At 42.7% G+C, this 18,147-nt stretch overlaps 1 protein-coding gene across 2 annotated transcripts in view; it reads right to left on the minus strand.

The window, feature by feature from the left end:
- The window catches only part of Sec24b (SEC24 homolog B, COPII coat complex component), an 80,621-nt gene that overhangs the window by 12,767 nt on the left and 49,707 nt on the right, over nt 1-18,147 (minus strand). For both annotated transcript variants that reach the window (XR_009379915.1, XM_059266228.1), the window contains exons 6-14: nt 17,368-17,600; nt 11,903-12,087; nt 9,859-9,961; nt 7,655-7,781; nt 6,658-6,767; nt 4,194-4,306; nt 893-1,011; nt 497-552; nt 68-274 (exon numbers count right to left, since the gene is read on the minus strand). Coding sequence is in view for 1 of the 2 variants with exons in the window: in XM_059266228.1 (XP_059122211.1) it covers nt 68-274; nt 497-552; nt 893-1,011; nt 4,194-4,306; nt 6,658-6,767; nt 7,655-7,781; nt 9,859-9,961; nt 11,903-12,087; nt 17,368-17,600 (1,253 nt within the window). In the remaining variant the exon portion in view is untranslated. The remainder of the gene's footprint in view (nt 1-67; nt 275-496; nt 553-892; nt 1,012-4,193; nt 4,307-6,657; nt 6,768-7,654; nt 7,782-9,858; nt 9,962-11,902; nt 12,088-17,367; nt 17,601-18,147) is intronic.

Raw genomic sequence — 18,147 nt, forward strand, 5'->3', positions numbered from 1 at the left:
GGACAATTTCAGTCTTCTGGGAAAGAAAACACCAGTGGTTAAGATACAAGCACCCCACACGCAATACCTTGGTACTCGACCTCTGATTCGGATCTTCTCTGGACTGCAGAAGTCCTGCCCCCAGGGAAGGTAACTGCGTCTGAAACACAGACACGCGGCCACCCGTGGGGGACATTAGTTTGAAGGCAGCCTGAAGGGCAGGACCGAGGGCACTGTGCGTCTCTCTGGTATTGATGAACATACTTGGTAATGCGTTCAGTAAGTCTTTTATAAGCTGAGGGAAGATGAAAGGTTGAATTATTGAGAAGGCAAGAGGGTTTTCTTCTCTGAAACATTCCAGAATACATCGTGGCAACTCCACCTCTGGGGACCCTGCAGGAAGGACTCGCTAGATGCTCCCACAGTGTCCAACAGCAATGGGCCAGTAACAACTGTTAAGAAGGGATACAGCTAATAGCAAGTGTCTTGATACTTTGAGGAGACAAATTAATCTTACCTCTTTACTTTCATACAGATTCACAAGCAAACTATCCGGTGTGGGCAGAAAAACATCTATAGGGAAAAACATTTCATCAGGACATAGTCAAGAGAACATTATAAAGTAGTGCATTTTGGTTCTACAAGGACACTTGCCATGTGTATTATAATTCTGCTGTAGTAAACACATATATGTATATATACATCAACACACACGCATGCACACACGCACGTACACACACACACACACACGCACGCGCAAAACTTAAAAGCAAGCATTTCCAAGAAAACACCTATTTTAAACAAATGCCAAGCTCTACCAAATCATGCTCACAGCACATGACAAGTTAGACCTTAAAGTCAAGTGGACCTTGCTCCAAACCCACAGCTACACAGACTACCCTCTGACGCTTACCGTCTATATCAGATACAATCAACATCTGAGGCTGTGATAATCCTTCTTGTAAATTGTAGAAATGAATGGTGCTGTCAAAAGTCATGAATCCTATTCTTGTTCGTGAATCTCCAGGGAGCCTAGTGACAAAAATGGCAACCTGAAACTCAAAGTGCTCAGTCACACTGTTTACTGAAAGAGGCTAAGTCTAAGGATAGCTACACATCACCTTTTACGGGACGCAGAAAAACTATCTGAACCAATACACAAGGAATCAATCAGACAAGGGTGTAGCACTCATGAATTCAGACTCAGAAGGTGAAACAGCCTTCAGCTAAGAGCAAACCAGAACCCAAGTGGTTTGTAAAGCTCAACATTTCCGGCTTACTTTTCTCTAGGGCAGTGGTCCTCAACCTTCCGAACACTGCAACCCTTTAGTACAGTTCCTCATGTTGTGGTGACCCCCAACCATAAAATTTTTCATTGCTACTTCATAACTTAATATTGCTACTGTTATGAATCATAATGTAAATATCTGATATTCAACCCCCAAGGGGTCGAGGCCACAGAACGAGACCTGGACTGTTACTATAGCGAGAGCTGGCCTCAAACTTGTGGCTATCCTGCCTCAGGTTCCAGAATGTGGGATTACTGGAGTGAGACACCACGTCTCACTGTTAAGACTCTTAAGTAAGAATGTGATCATATTTTCTGTCTCAGTATCATAGTGGTGTAACCTGTTTGAACACTCTACGGTCAGAATGACAAATACTTTTCAGGAAAAAATTAACAATGTTGTTAGACTTTAGTACGTGAATTTTAAACAAAAAAATAGAGTTATGAACATTGAAATGATTATCTATTATCAATCACTAGGAAGTTTTCTGAAAGAAATCAGTTTTCAAAACAATGCCATGGTAGCAAGAATACAGCCCGGCATACTTCCCTCTGTGTGGGCTATTTGTACACTGTGTGGAGATGTGTTGCTGTGACTGGTGTAATAAAAAGCTGAATTGCCAATAGCTAGACAGGAGGTATAGGTGAGATTTCTGGAGAGAGAAAGGAAGAGGAGGAGGAATATAGGTGCTGGGCAGTATGGAGAGACAAGGTAACAAGCCACGTGACAGAACATAGATTAAAATAAATGGGTTAATTTAAGCTATAAGAGCTGGTGGGCCAAGCCTAAGCTATAGGCCGAGCTTCAATAATTAATAAGAAGTCTCTGTGTCATTATTTGGGAGCTGGATGGCAGGACAGAGAAGGACTCATGACATTCCTCAGCAGCATGTGTTACAGAAGTGCATCTTAAAGTTCGCCAGCTGTGTTCACTTTGGTTATGTAAGTTATTACTTTGGCATGCCTTTAAAATATTTTTGAGTACAAAAGATTCCAGGGGCTAGAGAGATGGCTCAGTGGTTAAGAGCACTTGCTGTACTTGGGGAGAACGCAGGTTGGGTTCCCAAAACTGATCGTGGCTTATAACATGGTCAACTCCAGTTCCCAAGGCTAATGCCCTGTTTAGGTCTCCCTGGACCCCAAGTATGCATGTGATATACAAATGAAAAGTAAGCAAATCTTTAAAAAAATCGAAAGTAGAATGTGCATCAAAGCACAACCCTTTATACTGTTAAGAAAGACAAACCCAGGTGGGCCTCAACACAGTCTCAAGAGCAGTCAAACACATTTCAGGGAGAAAAATGCAGTATTCAGGTGCCAATACCAGGCAGGACTTATGTTCCCACAGATTAATATGCACTCCTCTGAGACCTCGAAGTTCCGAAAGTCTCAGGACATTAGTCAGCAATTATAGCAGAACCTACTGACCTACCCTACTAAGAAAATACACTAATCTCACTAAAACGTATCTGCAGCAAATTCTTTTCTCAGGAGTGTTTCCAGAGCCCTTTCAGGAAATGTGCTACCACAGGGCTGTGATCTGGTACCCTGCCTATTGTTCTTACCTTCCCAATGTGCCTATTTTCTGCTGTAATTAAACAAATACAACTATTTTCCACTCTCACTTTATCCTTTTGGTTTTATACAATCTAATTTGCAAATAGTCACTTAAACCTTGCTGGAATAACTGGGGCCATTTCCTCATACTTTTCTGAGAATAATGGAGGATTGATGGAGCAGGAGATGGAATGGGAACTTGCTCGACTCACTCAAAGAAAACATCTGGCACTGCAGTACCTCCAGGGGCACTGACCCCAAGTGGAACTTAGAGTTGAAAGATAGACCAGCATGGAGGTGTGGCTTAGTGATAGAGCGCTGGCCTGGTGAGTGGTCCAGAGCTCCATCTCCAGCACACACTATATATATAATTTTGCAGAAATTTTGAAGGATCCTCTTCAAAGCTGGTGGAAAGACTCCTCCGTGACTGCTGGAGACGAACAGGAGGGACTGAAGAGTTTACACATAAGCCACCATATTTTCTGTTCCACCTTCCATAGCTGGGGGCTTGTACCAGTATACACAACACACTCTCCGGCTTCCTAACATTTCAGCAAACTCAGCTCCTACTGTCCCTCTCTTCAAATCAGTCTCTCACTAGTGCCAATAAAACTAGCTTGTGAAAAAATGTCTTACCCAGTCATAATTATAGCTAGATTTCTACACATTTTGTTTTTTAATTTATTAGCTTTATTAAATTGACAAAATCATATGCATCTATAGAGTACAAATGTCTTGAGATGCACCCATAAGGCGGGATAACAAAATTTAGCTAGTTAATATATAAGGTCAACATGTAGTAAGAAAAGGCAAGTCTGCTCAGTATTGCCAGTCACAGTCACCAAGCCACCAACAGTTCTTTACATGGCTGCTGTGTGAACGTCTGTAGCCATTCCTCCCGCCATCTCACCCACCCACCCCACTTGCTAGCAGTCTCTGCTTGTAGATCGGCTGTTAAGAGTCTAGACCTGACTGAAATCATCTGGCATGCATTTCTCAGTGCCTGCTCTAATGGCACTTGGCTAATATCCCTCAGACTTAGCCATACTAGTTAGTAATAGTATCACCCAGATTCCTGATGCACAGGCCAGTCTCTCTGGCTCAGTGCTCAGGGCAGCTAGTCAGAGGAATAGACAAGATTCAAGTTCTTTCAAAATATTAAAGCAATTATTATTTTATGAATTAAGATATTATGTTGTTATTAAGTCATAACAAGGAACAGAATCCTTATATTCTATAAAGTTAGGTAAACATAGCCAAATCTAACAAAACTTAGCAAACAAAACAAAACAATTTGTAAATTGTACAAGAGCACTTCAAATGTATACACACACTTATATACCCACATAGGAATAAAAAATATTCTTACTTGTCTAAGTTTTCTAATAACGACTGGCACAAAACTGACAAATACCCAGCTTCCACTGCGTTATGGGACACATCTAAAACAAACAAGTAGACTGCAGGCTGAGGAGGACGAAGCTGCAAGAAACAAAGACGTCGTCATTAGTTAGCGGCACACGTCCTGTTTTCCTATCACTGTTGTTACTGGAGGAACTTACTGACCATCTGTACAAATACAGATAGATACACACAGATAGATACATACATACATACATATCTCATATGCAGAAGACTAGGACTGCAGTTTCAGCTAATGAAAATGATATTCCTTTCATTAGTTTATTTTTCTTGTGAAGTTCATTTGAGATTAGATTGAAAGGTAGTTGTAATGGCTAAGTATGTTAAGTGTTTTTAATGAAAGGAAAGTTGACTAACTTATCTTCTAAAGTAATAGCTGCTGGCTATTTATTTAATGCTAACCAGTCTAAATATTTATGTATGCTCTAGTTTTTAGGGTATTTTCTCTTTTTAAATTTCCTCATTTGTATTTTATGTGCTTGCGTGTTTGGCCTGCACTAAGTACACAATGTGCATGCACTGGATCTCCTGGAACGTGAGTCACAGACAGCTGTGAGCTGCCGTGTGGGTGCTGCAACCCAACCCTGGTCCTCTGCAAGAGCAGCAGGTGTTCCTAACCACTGACCCCTATCTCTAACCCCTAGGATTTTAGTTTTTAAATTAATTTTTACTTTGTTGAGAATTAAACCCAGGGTGTTGCACATCCCAGACAGACAATAACTATACTGAACTACATCTCCAGCTCTTAATTTTAATTTTTTTTAAAAAAAATAACATTTATTATTCTTTAAAGAATAAAATTTTGAGGCTAGAGAGATGGCTCAGCAGTTACAAGTGTGTCCTGGTCTTGCAGAGGACCCCAGTTCAGTTCCCAGGCCAGTGTCAAGTGGCTAATGGATGGCAATTCCAGCTTCAGGAGATCCAACTACTTCTGGCCTCAAATGTACAACCCAGCTGCCGCCCCCCCCCGCACCCCCCCCAACTACAAATTAAAATTAAAGTCGGACAACCTGTCATTCACATTAGCTACTAGATCATCGATAGTGGCTGAATCCCAAAGCTTAAGGGTAAGTGTAAAGAAGGATCCTGTGATGGCATAGGGTATAAACAATCACAGAAGTCCTCATCTGTTAGAGAAACACGGTGACATACACAAGAGTAAAATGATGTCATGTCTCAGATTAGAAGTGTGTGTGTGTGTGTGTGTGTGTGTGTGTGTGTGTGTGTGTGTGTGTGAGAAGACTCGTTTTCCTCTATTGCTCTCAGCTTGAGTGACGGGGACAATGTCTGACACTGACCCTGGAGGTAGGCTGCTGGTCAATAAGCTCCAATGATTCTCCCCAACTCCGTCCCCTAACCACCTTACAAGCGCTTGTACAGTTATGCCCAGCTTTCATGTGGGTACGGGATCCGAACCCAGGTCTCCATGCTTGTGCAGTGAGTACTCTTTCTTACCCCTGAGCATCTCTCCAGCCCCTGCATTAGAACTTCGTATATTCGAGGACAGGAAGGGGCAAGAGGATGAGGAATGGGTGAAGAGATGGATAAATATATTTATATTAATAAATATTCAGGCTCAAGTTACATGTACAGGAGGCTTATTGAAACTGAGTTGCAAAAAGTAATAAAGTGTCTTTTTTTCCTTCCTTTATGTTAAGTCTCAGTGCTATAAAATGACCCAGTACCTCACAAATGTGAGGCAAGAGTTCTACCACTGAGTGGCACTCTCAGTCCATGAAGGTTTTCTTAAAAACCTGTCAACCAAAGGTCCTGAAATCACACGACACAGCTAAAGCCTATTTACCCGGCCACTCAGAGTAAGATCCCGAGGACTCCAGCGTGGAGAACATGGCAGTTCTAAAGGTGAGGGGTGAACGGACGGTGAAGGTGAGAACTGACATGGAAACCGACCTAGGCTAAGTTAACCATCAAAATCACAAAAGTAAAGACTCGGCACAATCCACCCAGCACCAGATGTTTGTGGCTATCTCTCCTCACTTGCGGCACTTCAAATGTTTGCTAGCAACCAAGAGTGAAAACGATTGGGGGGGTGGGGGGGTTTAGTACTACTCTTAATAAAAATAAGAAAACAAAGATGAGCATTATGTAACCTAAAATCCATTTTTATAAGCAGAAAAAAGGCAAGAGTTAGAATATAAAGAACAGCTGGAATTTGATGACTGAACTATAAAGAGAAAAACTGAACAAGCCATTCATTCATATTGCCATCTGTCCTGAGGGAACTGTTGAAGATGGTGATAATTTTAAGACTAGTCTATTTGTTACATACACACTTTCATATTAATATTTTAAAAATACAGACTTCAAAATCTAGATGAGAATGTACTTAAAAGAACCGCCTCATTTAACTGTGTCCCGTAACCAGTTCAGATACTGAAGTGAAGAGTTACCATGTAGTCCGAGGAAGCGATGAACTCCACAGTCGAATTCTGAACTTCCGGCCGTTTGTGAGGCTCTCCATACGACCGAGTCAGGGGGTTATACAGAAACTCTTCAGGAACTAGACGAGAGGTAAGAACCAAAGCGCTTTTAGTGACAACACACCTTCATCACCAATACTTGCGTTTACTAAAAAAGGAAACCTTTAACCCCTTAAAAATGTATTTACTGAGAAAACCAGGAAACGGCAACCTTCTTCCTTAGACTCATGTCCTGTTTATTGTATCACATGACATGGAAAAAATCAGACAAGCACAACTGGGAAACAGTATGAACAGGAAGACCTCAAAAACGGGTAAAGAGGACAAGAAGACACATGTGTCTGCGTGTGTCTGTAAGGTCAGCCTAGTTCACTGACCCAGACTCACAAGCTGTTGTGCACATGTGTTCACCCAGTGACCAGCATGGCTTTTTTATGTGCTTTTCCACTTCGTTTTGTTTGACTCTGCCCCGTCACTCTTGTTACTGTGAAGTGTCTCCTCCGAGATCAAACTGGAGGCTCCATCAACTGTCCTGAAGCTGTTTCTAAAGAGTGAGAGGGCAAACACCTGAGGAAGGCGTCATCCAACGACACTCCACTCACCATCACTCCACTCACCATCGTTAACCCTGCAGCAGAGGCTGCACTTCCAAAGACACTCAACTCACCATCGTTAACCCTGTAGCAGAGGCTGCACTTCCAAAGACACTCCACTCACCATCGTTAACCCTGCAGCAGAGGCTGCATTTCCAACAACACTCAACTCACCATCGTTAACCCTGTAGCAGAGGCTGCACTTCCAACGACACTCAACTCACCATCGTTAACCCTGCAGCAGAGGCTGCACTTCCAACGACACTCCACTCACCATCGTTAACCCTGCAGCAGAGGCTGCACTTCCAACGACACTCCACTCACCATCGTTAACCCTGTAGCAGAGGCTGCACTTCCAACGACACTCAACTCACCATCGTTGACCCTGTAGCAGAGGTTGCACTTCCACCTGCGCTGATCAATGAAGGACACGAAGGGGTTGATGTACGTCCGGCACGATCGGCACCTCACAATGGTGTTCGATGTTATCACCGGCAATTGCTGGGAAAGAAAGTAAAGACGCTGTAGCAGCACAGAGACCCCAGTGCAAACCAGGACACAAACACTGCTCACGTACAAGACATGGGTGTGCTACTAAACCTGGTGACACGCTTGCTTAGCAAGCTGAGCAGCTATCACTTTCCACAAAGGCAAGTCAGACCATCAAACATCAGTCAGGACCTGACCAAAGAGCCTGGCTGGCCGAGAAAACCATGTCGGGACTCTCGGCCAGCCTGAGACAGCAGCCAGGGAGCGGCACCCACGGTGGGAGAAGGCCTTGCTCTCTGCTGAGCGGCTGCCCCAGGCGGGGAGGCTGCTGCAGGGCCGACAGCCGTCACAGCAGATGAGAACAGAAGCCAAGGCCACAGAAAACACACCCCTACGCGTAGTTTGGAAAGGAACTTTAGAGTTAGTCAATCTAGAAAATAGAGAACACATTAAAATATCACACACTATTCTATGTCCCTGAATTCATTCAGTATCATTTTATATGCTTCGTTTGGGATTTAAAAAAAAAAAAATCAACACATAATTTTGTATTTAATGTTCCGCATTACTATCTTATAATAATAGCTGCATATCATTGTGAGAAAAATAAAATTAACTGAAAATGAGAAAATGAAATTTACTCATAATTCTAGATTCCAGAGAACATAATTATTAATACACAGTATACATACTTTGACAAGATATCATATAGTGGAATCTGTACTTAAAGAAAAACTCTCAGCAGCTGGGCATAGTGGCTCACACCTCTGTGAGTTCAAGGCCAGCCTGGTCTACAGAGTGAGCTCCAGAACAGCCAGAGCTACAATAGTGAGACCTTGTCTTAAAAAAATCCAAAAAAAAAGAAAAACTTTCAGCTATGCATAGAAGAAATTAACTGTCCTGGTTTAATGATGAAGGCTTTAATAGTGTTTAAATTACATACTATTTACTGAGTGAATAAATTCATAGGACTGGTTACACATTACAATTACTTGATTTTCCATTCCCTGATATTTTCCATCCATCTTAGCAGGCAAGTAAGTGTCCCACAAAAAAGAATGTGAGAGAAATGCAGCTTCAGTATAAATGTCTCTAGCTAAATTTTTTTCCGAACTTTAAAATTTTAATTTTATTTTCTTGGTCAACCAGGCTATTCTGTCAGCTACTGCTAACATTATCTATACAAATTGTCAGAAAGATGTGTAAGACTCCAGCAAGGTGGCTATTAACCCAAGCTTTCATTCAGCAGATCTGACATTCTTGGGCTCCCCCACTGTCCCAAGGTATTTAATTTCAACCAGATAACCTCCCTCTCTATCTGGACATAACTGTTTAAAAAAAAGACTCATCCTGCCGGGCGGTGGTGGCGCACACCTTTAATTCCAGCACTTGGGAGGCAGAACCAGGCGGATCTCTGTGAGTTCAAGGTTAGCCTGGGCTACCAAGTGAGTTCCAGGAAAGACGCAAATCTACACAGAGAAACCCTGTCTCGGAAAAACAAAAACAAAAACAAAAACAAACAAAAAAAAGACTCATCTTAAAGTTTATGCATCGCCCCTGGTGGCTGCAACTTCCAGACTACTCCTGAGGTTCCAAGTGAGGCCCAGACTCTCTTACAGAACGCCTCTGCTAACTGAACCTTTCCCTGTGTTCACTGCCTTACAGAACTGGACTGACTACGTGTCCGTCAGGCAGCACGCAGCTGTGGTTCACATCTGCCCCACTGGGAGGAGATCCAGGCTGTGGCCACTGCACACCAGCACCAGGCAGAGCCGGTGCTCAGAAGACATGTGTTGCCTTAAATCTTACAGAAATCGTAATTTTTACAAGAAATGTATTACACTGTATTTATTTTCATTTGGCATGTGCCACAGTGTGTGGGATGTGTGGGGGTGTGCTCGCCATAGCCTGAACGTGGAGGTCGGAGGACAACTTGTGGGTTGACCCCACGTGGGTCCTGGGGATCAATCACCAGCCCAGAAATGATTATTTCCAACTCTACTAAAAGAAGACAAACTTTCTTAGGAAACAAAGAGGTCTGGATACCCTGTACATGTACCGGAACCCGAATAGTTAGAATGTACTTTACCGTCAGGTCTCTGAAGGGATGTAACAACAGTCCTAAGGGAAGCTTGGCTTTATTCAGTAAAGCCTGTGTCTGTGGGATGCTTGTCAAGGTACATCGGAAGGAACTGCCAAGACACAAACATGCAGCAGTTAGCTACCGGGGCAGCCGCACCGGGAAGAGCCGAGTGAGAACCACTTGGGCAGGTTACCACTGCTATTAGCGGGAAGAAGACCACTCAGCCAGGCATGAATGTAACAGGTGTCCAAAGACCTGAATCAAGGAGCCCCATTCGCACAGTTGAAAAGCACGGCACAGTCTAACACACAGTGAGTGCTCTGTACAACACAGGCAGGAGCTACAGAAAACGCCACTGTGCTCCGGCATACAGTGCTCCGGCATACAGTGCTCCGGCATACAGTGCTCCTGCATACAGTGCTCCGGCATGCAGTGCTCTCGCTTACTGGACCTTTCATCCTGAACTCACTCTTACCACAAGACTCATCCAGTCACCGCCTCTCCTCGGGCCTAAGGCCACAAGTGAGGGATGGCTTCTACCTGAGCTCTAGGGCACACTGCTGCTGTGGACAGTCCGGGAAGAGAGAGCTGCTCCTGCAGGCTCGATGAATTCCCTGAACACACTCTGCTAGTCCCTCCCGGGGCCTCCTTGCAGTACAGAATCGTAGAACATTCCCAGGAGTGCAGTGCATTACTCTCTCACTAATCTCTCTGATAATGCACATTTATCTTTCTTAATAGAACGCAAGTTCGATGATTCCACAGAGCTCAGGAAACTTGCTTTGTGTACTGCCTTACTCACAACTTGGAAGGCATCCAGAAAATGTTTACTGATTCAAGGATGGGCCCTGTGTGTAGGTGCTATTACCACAGTCCGGCTCCCGTGTCTCTCCTCTGAAAATATGAGACTGAAAGGCTCCATCCAAAGTGTTCTGAGTAAAGACAGGATGCCCAGAAGGTTTCATGTGTTGGAGTATTTCAGACTTTTCCAATTAGAGTGCCCAACCAAAGAAGTCAGTGGAAACATTCCAAAAGCTAGGAGCCCTTGTTTGGTAGCCTGAAGCATTTTAGAAAAGAATACTCGACCTGACTTCCTTAATAAATAGAACACTAACACCCAGAGCCACTTCCAGCTAGAACCCCAGTGAAGACCAGGGTCTGTCCTCTCTAAAGCCGGGACCAATTACTCTTTCTAATTTTGAAGAGTGCTACTTTCAGAAACCATAACTAAACAAAAGCGTATACACCATTCCCCTAACTACAAGAGTTCTTTATCTGGATATGAAGTAGTCCAGGAAGACCTTTAACTGAGTTCATCCTGACTCAGCATCCCAAGAGCTCGGACCACGGGCATACACTACTGCAGGCAGCCAACTTCCATACCTACGCACCCACGACATTCAACTCCTAGAAAAGGTGTAGTCACTCACTAACGCAAGGCCCCGTCACCCCGAGAAGAGCTTGGATGGAATAGGGACAGGCAGAGCTGTCAGCCTACTTCTTGATGCTTTTATGGAAACCATCTTAGCACCACCTGTGCAAGAACAGCCTGAAGAAAGAGATTTTCAAGGACTACCTCACTTTTAGAGTGTCAGGGTTTCTGGGGAGATGGCTCAGCACAGGAGCTGAGTTCACATCTTCAGTAGCCATGTGAAAGAGCAGGAGTGGCTGGCCCCGGGTACCCGCTGTAGGGAGCAGAGACAGGAGGATTGCTGGGGTACGCTGAATGTCAGCTTGGCTCTAGGTTCAGTGAGTGGCTTTGTCTCAAAGGAATAAAGCCGGGTGACAGAGCAGGACATCTGATGTCTTCCTCTGGCTCGTACCACCACAACCAACACAAATACAGTGTGCCACACATATACACCCCACACACTCCCAAACACAGCCAAACTGAGGGAAGCTTCCATGTACTTCTATCAAAACCAAGACAGAAAAGCCCATGTGAACAAAATCAAGGGACCAACAGCATACTGCCTTTTTCTGGAAGTCGTGCGCTGTTTTCATCCAAGCTCTCTTATTGTAAAAACACTCTAAAGGAAAGAGTACCTACTCTGGGCTACAGTTTAACTTGCTGAGCTCCGCACTCAGGTTAGGTACAGGAGCCCAAACAGGAGTCGCAGGTAAGATATTCTTCTCCTGGGTGAGGTTCACAGGTCTGAGGCTTTCTGGCTGTGGAGAACTCTGCAGACTCAGTCCTCCTAGAGCCGAGGACAGCTGGTTCACACCCGGGTAGTGCTGAGGGAGAGAGTCAAGGCAAAGGGAATTACACAACAAGTGCGAAGACAAGTTCCTAAACACTGATTTTAATGCAAAGGGAACTCGAGGAGGCTTCACTGTCATATCTTAACAGTCGATTTAAAGCATAACTAAGCATTTCAAAGCAAAATCAATTTTATTCATAACATCAAACTGTTCAACATAAAAAATATAATTTACATTGGACAGGGATGATAAATTCTGAAGCATTTTCAAGTTCTATGAATTATCAAGTTTCAAGATAAGCCAATGCCTTAGAACAAACACATGTCTAGAGTTCTGCTCCATATATTATAGTATTACTATGAGCGCATAGCTTTCTCTTTTTCATTTGTTTTGTTTTGTTTTGTTTGTTTGTTTTGAGACAAGGTCTCACTATACAGTTCTGGTTGTCCTGAAACTCACTCTGTAGACCAGGCTGGCCTTAAATTCAAGAGAGATCCACCTGCCTCTGCCTCCTGAGTGCTGGGATTAAAGGTGCGTGCCACTACACATCTCACAGCTTTATCTTAACTCAAAATAACGTAGTGAATTATTTCCAGAATTTAAAACTACTCAATCTTTGAATTAAGTAAATCAAGAACTACCAAAAGCAATACCTACATTATACTTCTTTCGTTTTAAGATCATCTGCATGACCAGTTCTTTATGGACTTTCCCTCAAAATACAAAGTACTGTATTTACACAACCACAAAAATATTCAGCCCAGGAGATAAAAAGCAATCCGTAGGGTTTAAGAAATAAGTTCTAGTACCATGAAAATATTGTTCTAACTAATCTTACTGCCTCTTGGGGTACATATCAAAGGACAAAAATTATGACAAGATAATCTTTTTTATTTTAATATGTGATTCATTCAGAAATGGCTTTTCTGTATTTTCTCATCACTTTTGTACACTTAAATGTAAATTTCCTTTTGTGAATGGATGTCTTGCTCGCATGTATGTCTGTGGACCACTAGTGTGCCTGGTGCCCTCCGAGGCCAGAGGAAGGCATCAGATCCCCTGGACCTGGGATGTGTGTCACAGTAAGTGCTGAGAATTGAACCCAGGTCATCTGTAGGATGTCTCTCCAGCACCAACAAAACAAACCTTACAAAAATTGTATTATTTTGATACCTCACTCTTCACCTATAATCAACATTTTAAATTATTATTCCATTTAGTTCCTTTTTTGCTATTTATAATATAAACTACAATGTGCACACCACTCTAACCCCAGGCTTTTTAACAAAGAAAAGGACAAAAAAAAAAAAAAAAAAAGGACACACCTTTTGTCTATATACAGTACAGTTATCTTCCACATTCCTTAATAAAGGGGCCAAAAGTTTCATTATATGTTCCAATTCTAACTAATACATACAGAATGGTAACTTCAGGAAAATTACTGCTTTACCACTCATCCTGAAATAAACGATTTAGGTAATGGTCATCTGGAGTAGAAGGTACAAAGATATCACCAAATGCTAAAACCCACTACGTAAAAACTTAATGAGGAACTTCAAAATGACCAGGAGGTCAGCAGATGAAGCACTAGCCAATCCTCACACTGCACGTGAGACAGAAACTAGTTTATATCATCAGGATGTCAGAATCAGGCCGACGTAAGTAACTACATCAAATAATGAACCTCAATATAATCAAGCTGTTAGATTTAACTCATGGGTCACAGGAAAATGACACCACAAGGAAGCAATGACCACAGCACAGGACAGCTGGCTCGGTCTTCCCATCAGATAAAGGCATGAGCTCAACAGGTAAGCCTTGTTTCACGTTAAAACGATAACTATAACACATAAGCAAATGTAACAGTTAAGTTATTGTTTGGCTAATGATTTGTACAACCAAACAGAGCATTTCTAAAATAACTAGGGAAATCTGCATATTTGCTGAATTTAATAACATTTAGAAATTATTATTCTTTTGGTTGGCTGTGAGTTGTATGATGGATATGCAAGAAAGGCTTTTCTCCAAAATTCTCTGCAATAAAGGAAGGAAATGAATGATGAATCCAGGATCAAATCCTAGCACCCAGCCTTTGAAGAACAAAAGACCGTAAGATGCACTTTTCTGAAGAAGGGTTGAAAAGCTGGGCCTTTCTCACCGCTCAATGAAGGCCATTGCAACCACTCCAAAGAAAGCCTTTAGACTTCAGAGCTGACCCACTGATCACACCGTGTGCAACATTTAAAGGATGTCAGTTGTACTACAGAAGGCTCCTTAAAGCTGCCATATATGGATTCTAGGGCCAGCAGGATGGCTCAGCAGGTACAGGCACTTGCCATGCAAGTCTAGTGACCTAAGTTCAATCCCCAAGACCCAGGGAAAGGTGGAGGGAGATACCCAGCTCCTTAGCGTTGTCCCTTGACCGCCACACTTGCATATACATTAACACAGTTTATATATACATACACACATACACACACACACACACACACACACACACACACACACACACACACATTCTAACTGGCACTTCAAATCATCTTAATAATGTCAATCTTAGGTGAATTTAAAAATGTTGGTCCTGCTGTTGCCAATGCAGTCTAAGCCACTGTGAAAAACTGTCCAACACTGACTGCCAGAGTTGAATGTTATGTCTTAGTTACTTTTGCTGTAGTTGAGCCTTAAGGGGGAGGTGGGTTTTGTGGCTCACAGCTCGAGGTTACAGTCCATCACGCAGGGACGTCACAGCACTAGCACGTGAGGGAGCTGCATCCACAACCAAGAAGCCAAGACAGACAAATGCTTGTGCTCAGCTCACTTTCTCTTCTCTATACAGTTCAGGGTTCTAGTCCAGAAAACGGCTACCTCCACTCTTCCCACTTCAAGAAACTAATTACGAAAATCTCCCCGAGGCTAACAATGACAGTATGGATAACCCAGGACTTAGTAATTCCACTCCTGGATCTGAACATCTGCTTAAAAGATATGGACAGAAATGTTCACAAGAGAACCATTCATAATTCATAATAGCTTCAAACCCAGAAGTTTACCCTACTGCCCACCAACAACAATAAGCTAGTATAGTCATAGTGGAGCAGAGCTAACACTGAACAAACTGTAGTCACACAAAGAGCAACAATAACGCATGTAGTATGACTCCTCTTCCATGAAGCTTGAAGAGCGCTAAAAGTAATCTGGGGTCAAGATAGTGGCTTCTCGTTATTCAGGGGGTTAATGATTAGAAGAGGCATGAGACATGTTCAACTTTTTAAAATTCATTAGGTGAAGCAGAGTAGCACATGCTTATAATTCCAGCAACTTGGGAGGTGAATGAAGGAGGATCAAGGGCTCAAGGTCATCCTTGGCTACACACTGAGTTTGATGTCAGCCTGACCTTCAGGAGACTATCTCAAAAAGCAAAGTCAAAATGATGTCCTATTCTCCTATACCAAGAACAATCACGTTTTCAGCAGTGGCTCTGAGATCCTATTTTAAAACTTTGGCAGTCACTACTCAGCTTTACCACTGTAATGTAACAACATCTGTAACAACACAAGAGGCCAAGGGCCACAGCTGTATTCTAATAGTGTGAGTTACAAAGCCAGGCAAAGGGGCCATTTGCTCCTTGTCTGCTACTTCCAAGAATCAAGCCAATCTCAGAATTTTTTCTCAAGTATATGTTAACTCTACATAGGAATTCACCTAAAGCACAAGATAGTCAAGACTGGAACCTGACTTTGTGTGGATCAATGTACCTACAAGGAACATATAAGAAATGGGGGAGAGGAGGTCAGTACCAAATCAACCAGATTACCCCAAAAGTCCTTCTAGTTTTCTTCCTCCTCTCTGCACCTAATTCTAAGATGAAATTCCAGATACAAACAATTCCCTGTTTTCTTTTTCAACTTTTTCTGTGTATAAGTGTAGATGCATGTGTGTGCACGCATGTGTAGGCCTGATTGATGACAGGGATCATCCTCACTCGCTCTTCTACCTTATTCACTGAGGCAAGATCTTTCAGTCAAACCCAGAGCTCATGGATGGCTAGTCTCACTAGCCAGCTTGCTCTGGGGAATGCCCAGTGGAGTGGACTGCCATGCCCACTCAGCAGTTACATGGATGTTACATGGATGTTACATGGATGCTAGAGATCCAAACTCCAGTCCTCATGCTTGTGTGGCAAGGGTTTTGCTACCGAGCCATCTCCTTAGCCCCCATGTTTTCCTTCTAAGCTAAGCATAAGAGGAAATACTTTTGCCATTTCACTCATTTCCCTACGTTTTATTTTCTTTTCAATAAATAAAAATGAAAACTATTTACCATTCGGAATACAACAGAACTGCAATGTTCTCAAAGAGAGCTCAAGGAGGTCACCAGATGATCTTGACCACTACTACATTGGTGGTGGGAATGAAATCTTCCTCTGTAGACTCGTGTATCTGAACAACTGGTCTCCAGTCGGTGGCATTATTTGGGGGAATTTATGAACTTTCAGGCCATGAAGACTTGCTGTAGAAGTACGTCACTGGGAGCTGCTTTGAGAATATATCACACTCCCGCACCCCCACTTCCAGTTCCTTCTTTCAGTTTCCTGTGTCCCGTGTCATGAAATGGAATCAGCCAGCTTCCTGCTCTGGCTGCCTCATGACAGTTCTTCCTCACTATGACTCCCTCTCTGGGAACATAAGCCAAAATAAACCCTTTCTTCCATAAGTCACTTTGGGTCACAGTATTTATCACAACAACAGAAAAATAACTAACAGCTTCTGAGCTCACAAACTAGAAGCTCACCAACTTGATTTTTATATCAGAGCCCTTCAAGTAAAGAACAGAGTCTAAATAAATACTAAGTTACATTCTCTTATTTTCTGAGGTAAATCCCAGCTTAGTAATAGACAATTTTGAAAAGGTTAATGTTAGGGGCTGCAGAAGTGGCTCAATGATGAAGAGCACTGGCTCTTCCCGGGGACCCAAGTTCACTTCCCAGTATCCATGCTGGAAGCTCACAACTGCCTATAACTCCAGCTCCAAGGGACCCAATACCCTCTTCTGGCCTCTGTGGTTATCCACACATACATGGCAGACATACATATGCATATGTAAACATGAAAGTTAAATTATCATTTAATTTCCTGATTATAAAAAATACCTATATAAAAACTGCAAAAAACCTAGAGATACAATAAAGAAAATCCAAGCTGTGGCTATCTTTTCATCTAGACTCCACCTCTTTAAAGCTCTGATCATCAGAGAGGTGCTCTAATTGATAGTTTACAATGTTTATCAATTTATCGAACAGGACTGAAAACACACCTGAGGATATCCAGAATACGCCGGGCCACTGGGATGTACACCAGAGCTTGGAGGTGCTGCTGCATTCTGATAAGCAGGCTGAAGAGTCGGGTAGCCATAGCCGAAAGGCTTTGCTACCTTTGTGGGGTGAGGAGTTGTGGGAGCAGGGGCTGCAGACAGAGCCTGGGCGAGGGTGGGGTTAGGTTCCGGGGCACGATCAGGAACAGGGCTACTTGCTGAAGAAGAATGCATATCTAGCAAGGAAAAAAAATGAAGTGTTCACAACCCCAAATCAGGATGATAAGCAATAACCCTTGGCATTTTTTTTCTTTTCAAAATGTTTTACTGTGACAAATGCAAAATATGTAGCAACTAGAAAGAGTAGATCACTGAACCCATGTACAACAAATCATCCAACGTCAGTAGCTATCAATATTCTATCAATCATTTTATGTACTGCTTTGTCCTATGGATGATTTCAACAACAAATTCCTCAGCTGGTACTTCTAATAATACCACACACAGCCAACACAGTAGTGTATATTTTTGTTTTTTAATTCTCTCAGCAGAACTGGAGCTAAGGAGCAGAAAACAAAGCAAGGCAATTAAGATTATAAATAAATTACTCTTTTCTCTAAATTGTCCTGTATCCAACCCTTCATGCAAATTGCCCACCCCGAGAGGAGTGACACACTCCTACAATCCCCTAGAAACCTGCATTCTTTGCACAGATAAATTACGAGTAGAATGTGAAAAACGGTGTCTAAAACTTCCACAACAACATCTGGCATCATTAAGTGC

Source organism: Peromyscus eremicus, chromosome 6 (genome assembly GCF_949786415.1).
Source record: "Peromyscus eremicus chromosome 6, PerEre_H2_v1, whole genome shotgun sequence".
NCBI classification, from domain to species: Eukaryota; Metazoa; Chordata; class Mammalia; order Rodentia; family Cricetidae; genus Peromyscus; species Peromyscus eremicus.